Source organism: Hypanus sabinus, chromosome 4, assembly GCF_030144855.1.
Source record: "Hypanus sabinus isolate sHypSab1 chromosome 4, sHypSab1.hap1, whole genome shotgun sequence".
Lineage (NCBI taxonomy): Eukaryota > Metazoa > Chordata > Chondrichthyes > Myliobatiformes > Dasyatidae > Hypanus > Hypanus sabinus.
In genome coordinates, this window is record NC_082709.1 from 188,636,585 (window position 1) to 188,658,223 (window position 21,639).

General features: G+C 46.5%; 1 protein-coding gene across 1 annotated transcript in view; it reads right to left on the reverse strand.

Moving 5' to 3' along the window:
- Positions 1–21,639, reverse strand: part of LOC132393583 (cell adhesion molecule 2-like) — a 225,939-nt gene that overhangs the window by 158,779 nt on the left and 45,521 nt on the right. Inside the window, exons 3-4 of the mRNA XM_059969022.1 lie at positions 20,629–20,781; positions 3,467–3,604 (exon numbers count right to left, since the gene is read on the reverse strand). Of these exons, the coding sequence (XP_059825005.1) occupies positions 3,467–3,604; positions 20,629–20,781 (291 nt within the window). The remainder of the gene's footprint in view (positions 1–3,466; positions 3,605–20,628; positions 20,782–21,639) is intronic.

Below are 21,639 nucleotides of genomic sequence, written 5' to 3' on the forward strand. Positions count from 1 at the left end.
CTCACTCGCGATGAATACTACAACTGGTGGAGGGTTCAGAGTTTTCATGGACCTCTGCAGAGTCGAGACCCATTCCAGGAATTGAAGAAATGAATGTCCAGGCTCAACCACTGAACTTGATTCAAGTTTCTTCGCTCACTGTGCAGGCTGTTGTTATCAATTTTAATATTTCATTAACCCCGGGAGAACCAGCAAGCAGCCTCTGGCCCATGCAGGGAGTTGTGTTTTGATGTGGTACTGCATCAACCTCTCTGCTTCCCCCTAGACTGGCAATTTCTTTTACTGAATAGGTGAACTCTGCAAAATGCACACTGCGGCCGGTAGACAATTGGTTGGCATGGTAACAGCCCCGTGGGGAAGGCCTGTTCCCGAGGATGGTCACCTTGTTGTGACGGAGAGGTTAGTGAGTTCCTGAGATGTCTGCAACGGTCACCCATGGCGGTAAGGGCAAGGAGCCACCCGGCTGAGACCCGAGCTGCGGAGCTGGTGGAAGGTAATGGGACAGCACAACGGCAGTGAAGGTGCAGGAAGGCTGTAGCAGTGAAGGGTCCCCAGTCATCTTGCATTCCATGCCATTGGGACCTGACCCTGACCTGTCAGGGACCAATCTGTGCATCAGCCTCTCCAGGTTAAACAAAGACATGCACGGACGTTCTCCATTTAGGGAATAACCCCTCAGAATGGGATTCCAAACCAGGGGGCTGCAGACCCCTTGTCTAATGCTATTTGTCCAGGCCATAAAGAAGGCTAGGAACCCTGCCCTAGGGAACATTATGCTCAAATCCAGAGTTCACTTGGGGTGGGGTGGGAAGCAGAGTGAGGAAGCTCACCAAGGCTGTGTCCTCATGGGGAGACGAGAACTGCAGGGTGCTAGTTTTGCCTCAGAGTGGAGAGATTTAAACGGGACTGATGAGAGATGGGTAACTTCGACACAAAGGAGGTGGTGGCTGTGTGGAAGGGCTGCTAGGGGAGGTATAGAGGTGGACACAGTGACGTTCAACATGTTGCCTGGAGAGGATACTGCAGGGACTAAGCCATTTCGGTCCATTGTTCCCAGGGCTGGAAGGAGGTGACATTGCCTCAGTGTTCAGGGCTGGTGATGAATAACTGCTTCTCCCAGGGAGTGGTGAGCCTCTGGAATTCTCTGCACAGGTAAGCAGTGGCAGCTACCTCATTAACTCTATCAAAGGCACAGTTAGACAGATTTCAGGTAAAACACACAACACGCTGGAGGAACTCAGCAAGTCAGGCAGCATCTATTGAGGTGACGTTTTGGGCTGAGACATAAGACTGGAAATAAGGGTTCTGGGGAAAAGGCGGTAGTTAGTGCTGAATCAAAGGTCAGATCAGCCGTGATCTTATTGAATGGTGGAGCAGGCTCGATGGGCTGAATGGCCAACCCCTGCTCTGGTTTTTGTGTTCTGGGTCCATGGGAGAGCAATTCAGCAAGGTGCCACTCTCCCACGATGTTGCGTCACCCTCCATTTTCTGTCAACGGCATGCCTATCTAAGAGTCTCTTAAATGTCCCTAATGTATCTCCCTCTACCAGCACCCCTGGCTGAGATTCTGTACACCAGCCCTCTCTGAGTATAAAAACTGTCTCTGACATCCCTCTATACTTTCCTCTAATCACATTCCACTTGATCTATGCCTCTGATCATCTTGTACACCTCTCATCCTCCTTTGTTCCATGTAAAAAAGCCCGAGCTCGCTCAGCCTGTCCCCTTAAGAAATGCTCTCCCATCCAGGCAGCCCCCGGTAAATGTCCACTAATTCCAACAATGTGGTAAATCATTTTCAATCCTTGTTAAAAGACTTGCTGAACTGAAAGGAGATGTGTGGGGCAGGTTTTATTACACACAGAGGGTCGGGGGTCCCTGACTGGGCTGACTGTGGTGGAGGGGGCAGATATAGCAGTGGTGCTTAAAGGCATTTCACCAGGCACCTGACCGACAGGGAGTGGAGAGATAGGGAGATGGGGCTCATCATGACTTGAACAGGCATAATGGGCCAAAGGGCCTGTACTGTACTTTTCTATGGCTGTGTTTGCTGTTCTCCATTCTACTCTTAACTTGCACCTAGACCAGGGGTCGGCAACGTTTACCACTGAAAGAGCCAATATGGACCAATTTCCCACAGAAAAGAAAACAATGGGAGCCACAAATCCCGTTTGACATTTAAAATGAAATAACACTGCATAACAACCGCTCATTCTAGCACATGCCCTCTAATCCAGACAGCATGCTGGTAAACCTCTTCTGCACCCTCTCCAAAGCCCCTCCATCCTTCCTGTACTGGGGTGATCAGAACTGTAGGCAATAATCCAGATGTGGCTCACTAGCATTTTATAAACCTGCAACGTAACTTGCTGACGTTTGAACTCAGTGCCTCGACTAATAAAGGCAAACATGTCATATGCTTCTGTTAATGTTTAACTTAAGGACAGAAAAAACACATGAGAAAACTTCTACAGATGAACTTTTGAAACAGTCCTATGGTCTGGTATGGCAATTCCTACGTGCAGGAATGTAAGAACATAGAAGCAAACAGCACAGGAACAGGCCCTTCAGCCCACAATGTTGTACAGAACCAGCTAAAAGCAAATCAAAAACACCCAAACACTCATCCTTCTTACCTACACCACACCCATATCCCTCCACCTTCCTCACATCCATGTGCCTGTCCAAACGCCTCCTAAGAGCCTCCAATGTATTTGCTTCTACCACCATTCCAGGCGGCGCATTCTAGGCATCCATGACTGGGAGTGAAAAACTTGCCCCTCACATCCCCCTTGAACCCAGCCCCTCTTCACCTTCAATGCATGCCCTCTGGTACTAGAAGAAGCAGAGAATACCTCACAGACACATCCCTCCCCACTATTGGTTGTATCTCCAGGGCAACATCCGTCATCCCTACCATTCAGGCCATGCCATCTTCGCACAGCTACCACTGGGCAGCCTGCAGTCCCACACCAGGAACAGCTACTTCCCCTCCTGAGCACACCAGTAAACCACTTTCATCGCTTTACACTAAAATGGATATCTTGCTAAGACTGATGGTGTTCTTTCTGGTAAAAATGTAAAATTCATGTTTAAGTTATGTCTTTCTTGTGAATGCTGGTTATCTGATGCTATGTGTTCCAATGAGCTTTCTTTGGAACCATACACACGTGAATATGTGGAAGTGACAACAATCGCAGCTGTGATATTTGGTTCCAATCACCTTTCCTTAGTGATGAGTCCTTTCCACTCAGAGCTTTAGTCAAGGTTAAATGTTCAGCCGTCCTTTCCTTCCTCTTGCTGAACAAGTGAGTTACCTTGCTGTTTTCATATCCACTGTGAGTCTGTCTGAGAGTAGTGAGCACCCATTCCAAGAGGGAATACACTGACTTGTGCCTCAGTGAGATTACCCCACACGAGACAAACAGAAGTTGGAGGAGGAGCAGTGACCCTCTCTGGAACTTACCTTCGATCTCGGTGTCGCCCTTGAACCATCTGATGTGAGCAGCCGGTTTACTGCCTATTGTGGTACAGGTCAGCTCCACCACGTCACCCTCGTTCACTGGGCCTTTGAAGCTGCTGATTACTGGAGTTTGAGGAACACCTGTAAGGGAATTAGAGTGCTTTTAAACTTTTCATCCACCACCAGCATGGAAACACTGAATCACAGAACACACCAGATAAGAGATGCATAACTTTATTTGTTATCGATACCACAAGACCATAGACACAGTAGCAGAATTAAGCCATTCAGCCCATCAGCTCTGCTCCACTATTCCATCATTTCCCTCTCAACCCCTTTCTCCTGCCTTCTCCTCGTGACCTTTGACACCCTGGCTAATCAAGAACCGATCAACCGCCGTTTTAAAAATGCTCAACGACTTGGCCTCTACTGCCCTCCATGACAATAAATTCAACAGATTCACCACCCTCTGGCTAAAGAAATTCTCCTCAACTTTGTTCTAAATGGACGTCCCTCAATACTGAGGCTGTGTCCTCTGTTCCTAGACTCCCCACAGTAGGCAACATCCTCTCAATCTGTGCCCTCTGGTCCGAGACTCCCCCACTATAGGAAGCATCCTCTCCACATCCACTCTATCTATGTCCTCAGGACCTAGACTCCCCCACTATAGGAAACATCCTCTTCACATCCACTCTATCTGTGTCCTGTGGTCCTAGACTCCCCACTGTAGGAAACATCCTCTCCACATCCACTCTATCTGTGTCCTCAGGTCCTAGACTCCCCCACTATAGGAAACATCCTCTCCACATCCACTCTATCTGTGCCCTCTGGTCCTAGACTACCCACTATAGGAAACATCGTCTCCACACCCACTCTATCTGTGTCCTCTGGTCCTAGACTCCCCCACTATAGGAAACACCCTCTCCACATCTACTCTATCTGTGTCCGCTGGTCCTAGACTCCCCCACTATAGGAAACATCCTCTCCACATCCACTCTATCTGTGCCCTCTGGTCCTAGACTCCCCCACTATAGGAAACATCCTCTCCACACCCATACTATCCATGCCCTCTGGTCCTAGACTCCCCACTATAGGAAACATCCTCTCCACACTCACTCTATCTGTGTCCTCTGGTCTTAGACTCCCCCACTATAGGAAACATCCTCTTCACATCCACTCTATCTGTGTCCTGTGGTCCTAGACTCCCCACTGTAGGAAACATCCTCTCCACATCCACTCTATCTGTGTCCTCTGGTCCTAAACTCCCCACTATAGGAAACATCCTCTCCACATCCACTCTATCTGTGTCCTCTGATCCAAGACTCCCCACGACAAGAAACATCCTCTCCACATCCACTCTATCTGTGTCCTCTGGTCCTAGACTCCCCCAATATTGGAAACATCCTCTCCACATCCACTCTATCTGTGCCCTGTCGTCCTAGACTCCCCACTATAGGAAACATCCTCTCCACATCCACTCTATCTGTGTCCCCTGGTCCTAGACTCCCCCACTATAGAAAACATCCTCTCCACATCCACTCTATCTGTGTCCTCTGATCCAAGACTCCCCACGACAAGAAACATCCTCTCCACATCCACTCTATCTGTGTCCCCTGGTCCTAGACTCCCCCACTATAGAAAACATCCTCTCCACATCCACTCTATCTGTGTCCTCTGGTCTTAGACTCCCCCACTATAGGAAACATCCTCTCCACATCCACTCTATCTGTGCCCTCTGGTCCTAGACTCCCCCACTATAGAGAACATCCTCTCCACATCCACTCTATCTGTGTCCTCTGGTCTTAGACTCCCCACTATAGGAAACATCCTCTCCACATCCACTCTATCTGTGTCCTCTGGTCCTAGACTCCCCCACTATAGGAAACATCCTCTCCACACCCACTCTATCTGTGTCCTCTGGTCTTAGACTCCCCCACTATAGGAAACATCCTCTCCACATTCATTCTATGGAGGCTTTTCAATATTTGGTGGGTTTCAATGAGATCCCCTCCTCATTCTTGTAAACTCCAACAAGTACAGACCCAGAGCCATCAAACACTCCCCATATATTAACCCTTTCACTCCCAAAATCATTCTCATGACCCTCCTCTGGACCCTCTCCAATGCCAGCACACGTTTCCTTTGATAACGGGCCCAAAGTTCCAAGCGTGGTCTGACCAATACCTTATTCAGCCCGAGCATCACATCCCTGCTCTTGTACTCTAGTCCTCTCCAAATGAATGTTCACATTGCATTTGCCTTCCTCACCACCAGCTCAACCTGCGAGTGATTGAAACATCAAAACGTACAGTTGTTTGCATCAACGACTAACACAGTGCGCAGACGAGTTGGAGCAGTGTCCAGGTGTCGCCATGCTTTTGTGCCAACATTGCGAGCCCACAGCTCCGGGTAACAGCAAGCTTTCCAGGATCAGGTTTAATATCAATAGCACATGTTATGTAAGGTGTTGTTTTTGTGGGGACATTACAGTGCAACACTAAGTGATGGCGAAGGGTCTCGGCCCAGAATGTCGACTGTATTTTTTTTCCATAGATGCTGTCTGGCCTGCAGTTCCACCAGCATTTTGTGTGTGTTGCTTGGATTTTCAGCATCTGCAGATTTCCTCTAGTTTTTGTTGACAGAGGTAGTGTTCATGGGTTAATTGTCCATTCAGAAATCTGATGGCAGAGGGGAAGCATTGAGTCTGTGTCTTCAGGCTCCTGTACCTCCCCTTTGATGGTACCAATAAGCAGAGTGTGTGTCCTGGTTGATGGGGGTCCTTAATGATGGATGTCTCCTTTCTGAGGCATCGCCTTTTGAAGGTATCCTCAGTGCAGGCGAGGCTGGTGCCCATGATGGAGCTGGCTGAATTTCTAACTTTCTGCAGATTTTAACATCCTGTGCAGTGCCCCCTCCGTACCAGACAGTGATGCAACCAGTTAGAATGCTCTCCACGGTACACCTGTAAAAATTAGCCAGTGTCTTCGGTGACATACAAAACCTCCTCAAACTCCTGATGAAATGCCTTCTTTGTTGGGCCCAGGATAGATCTTCAGAGATGTTGACACCCAGAAACTTTTCCCCGTTGATCCCTCGATGAGGCCTGGTGCGTGTTCCTTCATCCTAGCCTTCCTGAAGTCCACAATTAATTCTTTGGTTCAAAGTAAATTTATTATCAAAGTACATATATGTATCATATACAACCCAGAGATTAATTTTCTTGTGGGCAAATCCATAGAATAATAACTGTACAGAATCAATGAAAGGCTGAATTAACTTGGGCATTGAACCAGTGTGTAAAAGATAACCAACACAACATGAAAAATAATAAATAAACAAACAAACAAATAAATAAATAAATAGCTAAATAAATAAATAAATAAATAGATAGATAGATAAATAAATAGATAAATAAATACATGGAGAATGTGAGATGATGAGTCTATGAAAGTGAATCCATTGGTTGTGAGAACAGTTCAGTAACACTGAATGCAAGATTGTTGCTGTGACTCCACTCTAGAGCTATCTTGCTCCTGTTTGCCCCCGGTCAGCAGCTGAACATTATATTTTGTCTATCTTGCTTATTTTGTGTAAGATAAATCAGATAGACCATTAGAAGTGTGCCTGAGCAAACCTCTCCAGAACCGTCGTGCCCGCAGGGCTTGCCAGGAGCTGATAAAGAAAGAGCTTGATGCTGTTGTGTGAGTGGGGGAATGATCAGACTCTCCTGTGACAGGTGCTGTCCTCCACCATGACAGCCGAAGGAGGATCTCTGAGTTATCCCTAACCCGGGCACATCAGTGTAAATGCCTGTCAGACTGACAACTGACAGCTCCAGTAGCTAATCTTTGTTCTGCCACAGAATAAGGAGAAACCGTCTTCTGTTCTGTCCTTTCTTGAATCATGGAGTACTTCTCATTCACATGTGACAGTCCCCCCCCGCTCTTTGTTCAGCACATTCAATAGAAAGTGCAGAGACCTTGACAGAAATTCCCCAGTCAGACTGTAATTGTACACAATCACATAACAGTCTGAAGATGCTGGATACCTTGAGTAAAATACTGGAGAAAACTTAGCAGGTCTGGCAGCATCCATGGAGGGAGGGGAATAAATAGTTGCCATTTCGGGCTAAGCCCCTTTATCAGGACAGGATATTTCCTGCCTTCTAGGACCACAGGGCAGAGCCTCAGAATAGAGGGACATCTATTTAGAACAGAGATTAGGAGGTATTTCTTTAGCCAAAAGGTGGTGAGTATGTGGAATTCATTGTCACAGACAGCTGTGGAGGCCCAGTCATTGAGTATATTTAAGGTAGAGGTTGATAGGTTCTTTATTGGTAAGAGGGTTAAGGATGGAAGAGCGGGATTGAAAGAAACATCAAGCATGACTCACTGGGCTGATTGGTCTAATTCTGCTCCTCTGTCTTATAGTGCTATGGCATAATGGAGATGGTTTGGTGAAGCAGCATCGGAGTGTGTGAAAGGGCAGGATCTACGCCCATTGCACTTGGTGCTGGTTTGATGTTGAGATTGGGAAAAGATCCAATGGCAGAATTGCTTTGAAGGGCTAGGATAGGGCTGATGGTGTGAAAGGCATCCTGCTTGTGAGCTCAGCAGCTTGATTTCCAGCCGATCAGTGATGTGACATGACTGGCAATCAAGGCCTAGACCCTGAGATGTCTCCAGTCAGAATGAGAGGAGGAATGAATGGATTTTTGCAGAGTACACCCACTGGAGTCTGGGCCAGCAGAGATCATGGGGGCTAAGTGGACAGGTCCAGGGTTCGATGACAGCTCCGAGTTCCTTTTGTCCTGATCTACTGGACAAAAGCAATATCCTTGGTTCTCTCATTGCCCAGAGCTCTTCCCATCTTCCTTGTGAATATATTCAGTGTCCGAGTCTTCACACTCCGCCTGTGCTGAGAACGTGTCATAGAATCATAGAACATTGAAACAGACTACTTCGGCCATGATGATGAAGATTCTCATTGAATTTGTCCATGTTTGGCCTGTAACCCTGGAAATCTTTCCTATCCACGTACCTGTCCAAATGTCTTTTAAATGTTGTTAATGTACCTGATTCAACCACTTCCTCTGGCAAATTGTCCTACAAATTAAACACTCTTTGGGTGAAAAAATCACCCCTCAGGCCCCTTTTAAATCCCCCCCCATCTTAAAGCTATGCCCTCTATTTTTTGATTCACTTGCTCTGGAGGAAGAGACAAAGTTAATTCACCCTATTGTGACCCCTCGTGATTTTGTACACTTCTGTCTCCTACTCTCCAAGGAATAAAGTCCTTGCCCGTCCAACCTCTCATTATAACTCAGGTTCTCGAGTTCCAACAATGTCCTTGTAAATCTCCTCTTCACTCTCTCCAGCTCCTCACAATTTTATCAACCTCTCTAAGATCCCCCCTCATTCTCACACCACTCACAACCCTCTCTACATCGGCGACACAGCACTGCAAGCAGTGTGCAGTTTCAAACTCCGAGGAGGCATATCTCACACAACCTCTCATGGCCCAGAACACAGTGCACACAGACAGGAAAACTCACCAACACCTCTACTTTCTGAGGAGAGCTGGACTTTGCACATCTATACTCACATCATTCTACCGATGCGCAGTAGAGAGCACCCTAACAAGCTGAATCACTGCCATTTGATCCATCAAGTCTGCTCTGCTATCTTATCATGGCTGATCCATTTTTTCTCTCAGCCTTAATCTCCTGCCTCCCATCCCCCTCCACCCCAACATATCCCTTCATGCCCTGACTAATCAAAAACCTATCACCCTCTGCCTTAAATATACATAAAGGCTTGACCTCCACAGCTTCCTGTGGCAAAGAATTCCACAGATTCACCACTCTCTGGCTAAAGAAATTCCTCCTCATCTCCATTCTAAAAGGACACCACCCCCCCCCCCCCATTCTGAGGCTGTCCTCTGGTCTTAGACTGTCCCATCATAGGAAACATCCTCTCCACATCCACTCCATCCAGGCCTTTCACAATTCGATAGGATTCAATTAGGTCACTCCTCATTCTTGTAAATTCCAGTGAATGCAGGCCCAGAACATCAAGCACTCTTCATAACGCTGTTCAATCTTGGAATCATTTTCATGAATCTCCTTTGAACCATCTCCAGTTTCAGCACATCCTTTCTAAGATCAGGGGCCCAAACCAGCTCACAATACTCCAAGTGATACCTCACCAGTGCTTTAGAAAGTCTTCATAAAGTACTACAGATACAGAAAGGTGCCAGAAAAGGGCCAGTAACATCAGAAAGAATCTCACCCACTCTACTCAGGGACTGTTTGTCACACTCCCACCAGTGAGGAGACAACGTAGCATCCACACCAGGACCTCCAGACTCAAAAACAGTAACTTTGCACAAGCAATAAGGCTGATCAACACTTCCACCTACTATCCACCATCCACAGCCCCAACTACCAATACATGTACATCACCTAGTGTCACTTTATGTACATAAAATCAGTGTGTGTATATAACAGATTGCTGTACATTCTGTTTTATAGGATCATTTTTATATTCATATTTATATTTATTGTGGGTTTTTTTTGGGTTTTTAGAAATCATGTTCTTTAACTTATTGTGTTTTTTCTGCTGTACCGGATCCGGAGTAACAATTATTTTGTTCTCCTTCACACTCGTCTGCTGAAGATTGACAGTCTTGAATCTTGAATCGCATTCTCCTACGGTCTGGAGAATAAATTCCTAACCTATTCATCCTTTCCCTATAGCTCAGGTCCACAAGCCTCAACAATATCCTTGTAAATTTCTCTGTTCACTTTCAAGTTTATTGGTATTGTTTTTAGGGACCCGTGTGCTTGCAAAGATTCAAACACCTCTGGGTTGAAGAAATTTCGCTTCATCTGTTCAGAAAGGCTGAACCCCTTATCTAGGGGCATTCAGAATCAGAATCACATTTATTTTCACTGTCCTATATAACATGAAAGTTATTATTTTGTACAGTGCGAAGACAATTTTCTTTCGAGATACAGCACGACCTCAGGCCCTTCTGGCCCAATGAGCCCACACTGACCAGTTATACCATGTAACCAGCTAACTTATTAACCTGTACGCCTTTGGACTGTGGGAGGAAACCAGAGCACCCAGAGGAAACCCACGTAGTCAGAGGGAGAGTGTGCAAACTCCTCATGGGCAGTGGTGGGGATTACTGGTGATATTATTGCAGTACACTAATCGCTGCTCTACCATGCCGCAACATAACAAATGACAAAGTAAATAAGTAGTTCAAGATAAAGGAATAACAATGGATTCAGAAATCTGATGGTGATCCCCTCAGGTTCTAGCGAGTACGACCACTGTCTGTACTCTCTTAACTTTACACGGGATTTAGACAGGCGAGGGACAGAGGGATATCAACGGCGTGGAGCCAAATGGGACTAATTTAATCTGGCATAATGGTCAGTACTGACATGATGGGCCAAAAGGCATTTTCCTGTTCTGTGTTCTGTGCTCTATATTTTCCATAAGTCAGAAACATCCATGTCCTATTGCAAACATATAATATCTCACAATGTACGCTTGCATAATTACTTAATGTTGTTGAATAACCACACACACACACAATCCATGATAAAACTTCTTTTAGTTTTTTATTATTTAGAGATACTGCACAATGAGCCAAACCACCCAGTAACTCGCTGATATCCCCCCTAGCCTAATCATATGACCTAATTTGGAGTATTATGTGCAGTTTTGGTCACCTACCTATGGGAAAGATGTAAATAAAGTTGAAAGAGTACAGCAAAAATTTAGAAGGAGGTTGCCAGGACTTGTGACCCAAGTTATAAGGAAAGATTGAATGGGTTAAGACTTTGTTCTTTGGAACTTGGAAGACTGAGGGGAGATTTGATAGAGGTATGCAAAATTATGAGGGTAAGTGCAAGCAGGCTTTTCCATTGAGGTTGGGTGAGACTATGACCAGAAGTCATGGGTTAAGGGTGAAAGGTGAAATATTGGAGAGAACATGAGTGGAAACTTCATCACTCAGAGGGGCTGTGAGTGTGGAACGAGCTGCCCGTGCAAGTGAGCTCAACTTCACTATTTAAGAGAAGTTTGGATAGGTACATGGATGGAGAGGCATGGAGGGATATGGTACCGGCACAGGTCGATGGGAGTAGGCTGTTTAAATGGTTTGGCATAGGCTAGATGGGCCGAACGACCTGCTTCTGAGCTGTATTTTTCTGTGACTCTATGACAATTTACAATAACCAATTCACCTACTCCTCCAAGAGGACCACAATCTTGCCATGGGGTTGGGAGGCATGCACACCTCAGTGACCCGGAGAGCTCTGCTGGGTGGTGTCAGGGCTTTTGGTAGGGTCACCCATGCCAAAAGATCAAAGGGTAGAGGCCAGGCTAAGCGTGGAGCACCAGGTTCAGGGGGTTCAGTGGATAAACAACCCTGATTGCTAAAACAAAACTGTTACAGAACAGCAATGAAGAATCCTTCAATGTCTGAGAATGATGGAATTCCTGAGTCTCCACCAGGAATGACTGTCAGTAGTAAAAACTGAGAGGAAACTACTGACATGGAGGACCTTCATTGCTGCCCCAAATGCCAGTGGTGTAACAGTATGTAAGTGTTAGGGTCCGGTCCGGAGACCGCCTTCAAGGTCTTGCTCCAGTTCGTGGACTCCGGGCCTTGCAGCCAGTCCTCCTGTCTCCCGGAGCCATTGGATCATCTTGGCTTATGGAGGTACACCTGTCCCCTATTAGGGGGCAAGTGTTTATAAAGGGGCTTGGGGACTGAGCCTAGTTTTTTTTTGGGGGGGGGGGTTCTGATCTGAAGCTGGTTTAATGGGCTCGGTACCTGGTTTGTCTGTTCTGAATCTGGTTCTGCCCTGGTTGCTGGCCTGCTCTGTATCCTGTTCTGCCTGGGTTCTGACCTGCTCTGTATTGGTTCTGTCCAGGTTTGTCTTGTTTTCCTGCTTCTCTCGTGTGTGCTGGTCCTGCTGTTCTGCTGTATTCGCCTTGCCTGTGCTGTGGTGCTGTCTGTTTGCTTCTCCCTATTTACTGGTGTATCCTGGTTGTCCTGCTGCTCACCCTGGACCCAGCTCCCTTCTGTTCCCTTGCCTCTGTTGGGCAAGCCAGGCTGTTGCTGTTACCCCTTGGGTGGTTCTGTCCCTTGCCTCTGTGGGGGAAGCCAGGCTGTCTGCTGTTGCCTGGTGGGGGCATTTGGTCCCCTTCCTACCCCTCACCTCAGGTGGGTTGTGCCCTGCACCTGCCCAGGCCTCTGTGTCTCTGTCCAGGATATGGCCTGCCCTGAGGACTCCTACCCTTTCCTCCCCTTGTTTCCCATGGGTTGTGCCCTGCACCTGCCCAGGCCTCCATGTTTCTACCTGGGAGGTGGCCCTGCCTGGGATCCATGTGGTCTGCCCCAGGACCCTTTCATAGAAACATAGAAAATAGGTGCAGGAGTAGGCCCTTCGGCCCTTCGAGCCTGCACCGCCATTCAGTATGATCGTGGCTGATCATCCAACTCAGAACCCTGTACCTGCTTTCTCTCCATACCCCCGATCCCTTTAACCACAAGGGCCAAATCTAACTTCCTCTTAAATGTAGCCAATGAACCGGCCTCAACTGTTTCCTGTGGCAGAGAATTCCACAGATTCACCACTCTCTGTGTGAGGAAGTTTTTCCTCATTTCAGTCCTAAAAGGCTTCCCCTTTATCCTTAAACTGTGACCCCTCATTCTGGACTTCCCCAACATTGGAAACTTCCATCATCTAGCCTGTCCAATCTCTTTAGAATTTTATACATTTCAATAAGATCCCCCCTCAATCTTCTAAATTCCAGTGAGTATAAGCTTAGTTGATCCAGTCTTTCTTCATATAAAAGTCCTGCCATCCCAGGAATCAATCTGGTGAACCTTCTCTGTACTCCCTCTATGGCAAGAATATCTTTCCTCAGATTAGGGGACCAAAACTGCACACAATACTCTAGGTGTGATCTCACCAAGGCCTTGTACAACTGCAGTAGAACCTCCCTGCTCCTGTACTCAAATCCTCTTGCTATGAATGCCAACATACCATTTGCTTTTTTCACTGCCTGCTGACCTGCATGCTCACCTTCAATGACTGGTGTACAATGACACCCAGGTCTTGTTGCACCTCCCCTTTTCCTAATTGACCACCATTCAGATAATAATCTGTTTTCCTGTTCTTGCAACCTAAGTGGATAACCTCACATTTATCTACATTAAATTGCATCTGCCATGAATTTGCCCACTCACCTAACCTATCCAAGACACCCTGCATCCTCTTAGCATCCTCCTCACAACTAAAACTGCCGCCCAGCTTCATGTCATCTGCAAACTTGGAGATGCTGCATTTAATTCCCTTGTCTAAATTATTAATATATATTGTAAACACTGGGGTCCCAGCACTGAGCCTTGCGGTACCCCACTAGTCACTGCCTGCCATTCTGTAAAGGTCCCATTTACTCCCACTCTTTGCTTCCTGTCTGCCAACCAATTCTCTATCCACATCAATACCATATCCCCAATACCATATGCTTTAAGTTTGCACACTAATCTCCTGTGTGGGACCTTATCAAAAGCCTTTTGAAAATCTAAATATACCACATCCACTGGCTCTCCCCTATCCACTCTACTAGTTACATCTTCAAAAAATTCTATAAGATTCATCAGACATGATTTTACTTTCACAAATCCATGCTGACTTTGTCCAATGATTTCACCTCTGTCCAAATGTGCTGTTATCACATCTTTGATAACCGACTCTAGCATTTTTCCCACCACTGATGTCAGACTCACCGGTCTATAATTCCCCAGTTTTTCTCTCCATCCTTTTTTAAAAAGTGGGGTTACATTAGCCCCCCTCCAATCCTCAGAAACTAATCCAGAATCTAAGGAGTTTTGAAAAATTATCACTAATGCATCCAATATTTCTTGGGCTAATTCCTTAAGCACTCTGGTATGCTGACCATCTGGCCTTGGGGATTTATCTGCCTTTAATCCCTTCAATTTACCTAACACCACTTCCCTACTAACATGTATTTTCCTCAGTTCCTCCATCTTACTAGACCCTCGGTCCCTTACTATTTCCGGAAGATTATTTATGTCCTCCTTAGTGAAGACAGATCTAAAGTAGTTATTCAGCAGGCTAGCAGCATCTATAGGGAGAAGTGCTGTCGACATTTTGGGCTGAAACGTCGACGGCGCTTCTCCCTATAGATGCTGCCTGGCCTGCTGTGTTTTACCAGCATTTTGTGTGTGTTGTTGTTTGAATTTCCAGCATCTGCAGATTTCCTTGTGTTTGCAAAGTAGTTTTTCAATTGGTCTGCCATGTCTTTGTTCCCTATGATCAATTCACCTGTTTCTGACTGTAAGGGACCTACATTTGTCTTGACCAATCTTTTTCTTTTCACATATCTATAAAAGATTTTAGTCAGTTTTTATGTTCCCTGCCAGCTTTCTCTCATAATCTTTTTTCCCTTTCCTAATTAAGCCCTTTGTCCTCCTCTGCTGGTCTCTGAATTTCTCCCAGTCCTCAGGTGTGCCACTTTTTTTTGCTAATTTATCTGTTTCTTCTTTGGACTTGATACTATCCCTAATTTCCCTTGTCAGCCACGGGTGCACTACCTTCCCTGGTTTATTCTTTTGCCAAACTGGGATGAATAATTGTTGTAGTTCATCCATGCGATCTTTAAATGCTTGCCATTGCATATCCACCGTCAACCCTTTAAGTATCATTTGCCAGTCTATCTTAGCTAATTCACGTCTCATTCCTTCAAAGTTACTCTTTTTTAAGTTCAGAACCTTTGTTTCTGAGTTAACTATGACACTCTCCATCTTAATGAAGAATTCCACCATATTATGGTCTCTTTTACCCAAGGGGCCTCGCATGACAAGATTGCTAACTAACCCTTCCTCATTGCTCAATATCCAATCTAGAATAGTCTGCTCTCTAGTTGGTTCCTCGACATGTTGGTTCAGAAAACCATCCCGCATACATTCCAAGAAATCCTCTTCCTCAGCACTTTTACCAATTTGGTTCATCTATGTGTAGATTGTAGTCACCCATTATAACTACTGTTCCTTTATTGCACGCATTTCTAATTTCCTGTTTAGTGCCATCCCCAACCTCACTATCACTGCTAGGTGGCCTGTACACAACTCCCACCAGTGTTTTCTGTCCCTTAGTGTTATGCAGCTCTACCCATATCGATTCCACATCCTCCAGGCTAATGTCCTTCCTTTCTATTCCGTTAATCTCCTCTCTAACCAGTAATGCTACCCCACCTCCTTTTCTTTCCTGCCTATCCCTCCTGAATATTGAATATCTCTGGATGTTGAGCTCCCATCCTTGGTCACCCTGGAGCCATGTCTCTGTGATCCCAACTATATCATATTCATTAATAACTATCTGCACATTCAATTCATCCACCTTGTTACGAATGCTCCTCGCATTGACACACAAAGCCTTCAGGTTTGTTTTTACAACACTCTTAGCCCTTATACAAATGTTGAAAAGTGGCCCTTTTTGCTTTTTGCCCTGGGTTTGCCTGCCTGCCACGTTTACTTTTCACCTTACTACTTTTTGCTTCTACCCTCATTTTACACCCCTCTGTCTCTCTGCACTTGTTCCCATCCCCCTGCCACATTAGTTTAAATCCTCCTGAACAGCAGTAGCAAACGGTCCCCCTGAGACATTGGTTCCAGTCCAGCCCAGGTGCAGACCGTCCTGTTTATACCAGTCCCACCTGCCCCAGAACTGGTTCCAATGGCCCAGAAATTTGAACCCCCCCCCCGCACTATTTTTCAAGCCATGCATTCATCTGAAATATCCTTCTATTTCTACTCTGACTAGCACATGGCACTGGTAGTAATCCAGAGATTATTACCTTTGTGGTCCTACTTTTTAGTTTATCTCCTAATTCCCTAAATTCACCTTGTAGGTCACTGAACGTGCTATCCACAACTTTCTCAGCATCGCGGATGCTCCAGTATGAATCCAATCGCAGCTCCAGACGTTCAATGCGGTCTGCCAGAAGCTGCAGCTGGACACACTTCCTGCACACACAGTCATCAGGGACACTGGAAGTATCCCTGATTTCCCACATGCTGCAGGATGAACAAACCATGGGGCCGATCTCAGCTGTCATGACCTACCCAATACTTGCCTTAACTTTTGAAACTTTCTTTGAAAGGAACTTACCCGGCCTTACCTCACTTGGAGTGAAGCTCGTCCTCCGCCTCTTCTCGTCAAAACCTCTCGAGACAAAGCCTTTCTACTCTGTCCCCCTCTACTCCGTCGCCCGCTCCGTCTACTGTTCTCTTTAAATACTCTTTCCACCCCTTGCTCCCTATGGGTTGTGCCTGCACCTGCCCAGGTGTTCTGTGTCTTGCCGGGGCCTCTGTGTTCCTGCCTGGGAGGTGGCCCTGACCAGGAGTTATGTGCCTGCCCCAGGGGGCTCTCCTGTCCTGCCTGAACTCTGGGATCTTGCCCTGCCTGCTTGACCTCTGGGATCCAGCCCTGCTTGCATTACCCCTTGCATGCCAAGGCATCCCCATCCTGTCCTACTCCTAGTACTTCACTGCCTGCGTCCTGCATTTGGGTCCAATCCTGTCCCCGTTCCTGACAGTAAGGGATTAACCTACTAATCGGTACATCTTTTTAATGGAATGTATGGGAGAATTTATACAAAATTGGGCTGCCTCCAAGTCAGGTCATTTGTAACCTGGGTAGCCTGCCCCTGGTCTCACCTATTACCTGTCAACTTGTATCCCTTCCTCTCTCCTCCCACCTTTTTATGTTGGCTTCTGCCCCCTTCTTTTCCAGTCCTGATGAAGGTATTTCCTCTGCAAAGATGCTGCCTGACCTGCTGAGTTCCACCAGCATTTTGTGTGTGTTGCTCTGAATTTCCAGCATCTACAGAATCTCATGTGTTTATGATCCTGTGATCTGTGTGTGTCATATCAAAGCAATCTGTTGGTCCAAATATACCTCAACAACTGTTTCTCTCTCATCCATTCTGCCAATTCCAAATTCAAACAAGCTTCCTTTTCATCAATCCCAAGTGACTCGTCCCAGTCGCAATGCCATTTTCAAAGTCCCTGTCAGCATGTTTTGCTAACATGGGATATTATGTTACAGCTGTATGTTTCTATGTAATAATAAAGCTAATCTTTCTTTGAGCAAATCATCGGTCATGCCACACTCGGTGGCCACTCTACCTCTGTACCTGACAAAGTGGCCACTGAGAATGTGTGTGGAGTTCTGGTCACCACACTGGAAACAGATATGGTGACAATTGAGAAGGTGCAGAGGAAATTCACCAGGGTCTTTCCTGGAATGGAAAGTTGTAGTTCTAAGAAGAGATTGGATTGGCTCGGGTTGCTCTCATGAGCATGGGAGGCTGAGTGGGGAATTTACAGAGACACAGAGCTCTTTTGAGACCCCACTATCCATCGGCGCTGGGTGTTGGTTTAATGTGAGAGGAGATCTGAGGGGCAGTCTTTACCCCACACAGAGTATTGGGAATGAGCTGCCAGAGGAGGTGGTATGCCAGGTACATCTACACCATGATGAAGCACTGGGACAGGAACTTGAAGAGGAAAGGCTGAGAGGTATGTGGGCAGGTGGGATTACTGTAGACCATCGTTGTGGTTGGTATGGACAGAATGGGCCAAAGGGAATGCTTCCCAGCTGTGTAATTCTGCGATTCGACAACACTGTTCCAGAAGGCAGCACTTCCACACCAGCAGAGGAAGCAGGTTTCTCTTGCTCTCCCTAAGATCAGGGTGCATTTATTATGGTTCAGTCCGCAGGGTGGGGGTGTGTATGTGTGAGAGAGATATATAGAGAAATAGGGAGACAGAGAGACTCAGTTACAGGTGAAGCCAGTGGCCATAGCAAGGTGATGTCTGAGTGAACCCTCACTGCTACAGGTCAGCACTGTGAGAGCCCAGCTACAGATAGTGATGGTGGATGACCTGCTGACCAGTGACTGATGGCCTGTCTGCCCCTGCCTGTGTTCACCATACACTGCTACCACCTCTCACAGCACTAATTGGTTAAACACTCATTCATGGGGAATGGGAAATTGAAGTAATTAAGGAGATTAATTTGTCTCTACATTCACAGAACTTGTAAAATAATTTTATTTTTCAAATTGTCTCCTTTTAATAAAGAGCCTTCCTTCTGTGTACCATGTTTGCAATTCCCAACGGATAATTACATTTCCCATATCCCTGCATCAATCCAATGTCACTGTTAATTTGTTTGCATTTGTTCAGTGCCATCCTCCAATCAAGGCCAAAGTGAATTACACTCACCAGGAGCCAATCCAAGCAGCTGTCTCACTCTGGAGGCTATCGGATAAATCCCAACATAGGAAATCAAGATATGGCTGGGCCACATTAAAGTGCTCTGCATTGTGCCTGTAACAGGCTGACCAGAATCGTGCACTATACTCCAAGTGAATTTATTATTTATGTAAGTATTTGCAGTAATATTACTTAATGTGGGTGAGTTATATGTACTGTGCTCTGTATCTTGGTCCAGCTGCCTTGTTTGTTAGTATACATGTACATGGTCAAATGACAACTTGAGCTTGAAGTGTGGCCTCACCAAATTTTTATACAATTGCAATATGACTTCCTGACTCTTCTAATCTGCGGCATCATAGTCAGTGCAGAGATATGGGGCTGAATATCCCGTTCTGCTCTCTGAAGGGGAATGTGGAGAGAGGCACATGCTGGAATGTGGAACCCACACTGGTGATACCAAGCTGAGGCAGTGGGCAGGAGTCAGATGGATCGGCCGGTTGAGTGGTGTCACAATGACAACCTTACACTCAGTGCCAGCAAAACCTAGGAGTTGATTTATGGGAAGTCGAGAAAACACACACCAGTCTTCATTGAAGGGTCTGTGATAATCTATCCTGGGCCCAAGATATTGATGCAGTCTCGAAGAAGGCATGACCACAGCTATATTGAGAAGATTCCTGTAGATGGAGACCATTCTGACGGGTTGCATCACCATCTGGTAAGGAGGCTCCAATGCGCAGGATCGCAAGAGGATGCACTCAGCCTGCTCCACCGTGGGCACAACCCTCTCCACCATCTTCAGGAGGTGGTGCCTCATAAGCAGCAGACATCACTGTACTGCTGCCGCAGAATGAGAAATTTCATAAGGTACGTCAGTGATAACTAACCTGAGGCTGATATTTTCAATAGCATAGGTGTGCATAGCAGGACATCCACACATGACACATGCAAAGATGAAGCTCCATCATGGGCACTAGCCTCCCCAACGCTGAGGGCATCTTCAAAACACCATAAGGCCATCAGACAAGAAGACACAGGAGCAGAATTAGGCCATTTGGCCCATTGAGCCTGTTCCATTATTTCACCATGGCTGATCCAATTTTCCTCTTGGCTCCAATGTCCTGCCTTCTCCCCATATCCCTTCATGCCCTGACCAATCAAAAATCTATCAATCTCCGCCTTAAATATACATGAAGACTTGACCTCCACAGCTATCCATGGCAACGAATCCCTCAGATTCACCCATCTCTGGCTAAAGAAATTCCTCCTCTTGAGAAGATGCCACAAGAAGGCAGCATCCATTGTTAAGGACCTCCACCACCCAGAAGTGTGAAAGGAGGAGGGTCGGACATGGGGCTAGCAACCCCTTTTCGTAAAAACCAGAGCTACAGAAAGCCCCAAAGGCCTCATCCCTGGGAGAGGAAGGATCTTTGCTTATGTAGTTATTTGATGAAAGTGAAGGCCACAGGGCTTTGAACCTTTGGCCTGGGACAGAGGACCTGGTAAGGGGCTGTCATTGGTGTGAGAAAAGGTGAGGGTTTAAGAAAAAGACAAACCAGGGCATGCCCTCTTCTCATTGCTATCATCAGAGCGGAGGCATTGGAGCCCAAGGTCATTTCTCCCCTGCCCAACAGTCCATGAACCCATGAACTACACCATTCTTCCCATTTTTTATTTATTCTGTACTTTATGATAATTTATGTCTTTGCACAGAACTGCTGCCACAAAACAACACATTTCACCTCATAAGTCAGTGATAATCAACCTGATTCTGAGAGCGAGAGCAGGGGTGGAGGTCTGGTCCTCTGCCTGTCTCTGACACTCACCCAGCACCGTGAGAAAGGCTTTGGCAGTCTTGACGGGCATGGTGAAGAGAGAGCACGTGTATTGGCCCTCGTCTGACAGCGTGATGTCACTGATGTTGATGCTGAGTTCATGCCAGGAAGATCGTACGAGCTCGATCCGGTGGTCCCGTAGAGCTGGAAGGGAAAAGGAGGCAGTCAGTAGCACCACACGTGCATCCTGAATTACGGAAAATTAATTTAAAAATTAATGATTAATAAGGATTCCACTTTGCGCAAATTATGAAGGAAATTGACCTGAACAGACATCATCAGTTTGTAGTACAGACCCTATAAATAATTTCCACGCTTGGAGCAGGAGGCAGGAGCGGTGACTGGCTCAGGGGAGGCTGTGATCTCCCTGCTGCTGAGAGAGACTGAGCACGGATCCACATATCCACTCCAGACACAGAACAGGGATAGAGCACTGCAGCACATTTGGCCCATCTAGTCCATACTGAACTCTTCTGCCTAGTCATATGGGCCAGCACCAAAATGACAGCCCTCCATAACCCTCCTATCCATGTACTGATGCAAACTTCTCTTAAAAGCTGAAATTGAACCCACATCTGCCACTTCCACCGGCAGCTCATTCCACACTCTCACCACCCTCTGAGTGAAGATGTTCCCCCTCATGTTCTCCTTAAATAGTCACCTTTCATCCTTACCCCATGAGCTCACCCAACCTCAGTGGAAAAGTCCACTTGCATTTACCCAATCTATACCACTCATAATTTTAAGAAGGAGTAGGTGTCTGGAGATCTTGTGGGTGGGGTTCTATTGGTGGAGGAAGGGAGGGGGAAACAAAATGGTAATGGGGATGGAGGTGTGGGTGAGGTGGTGGTCAGTGGAGCTGAGTTGGAGGTAGTAGGAGGGTGAGGATGAGTGTATAAAACCCTGTCCTGGGAGTGTGTGATGGGACAGTGTAGAGGGAGCTTCACTCTGTATCTGACTGTCCCTGCCCTGGGAGTGTGTGATTGGACAGTGTAGAGGGAG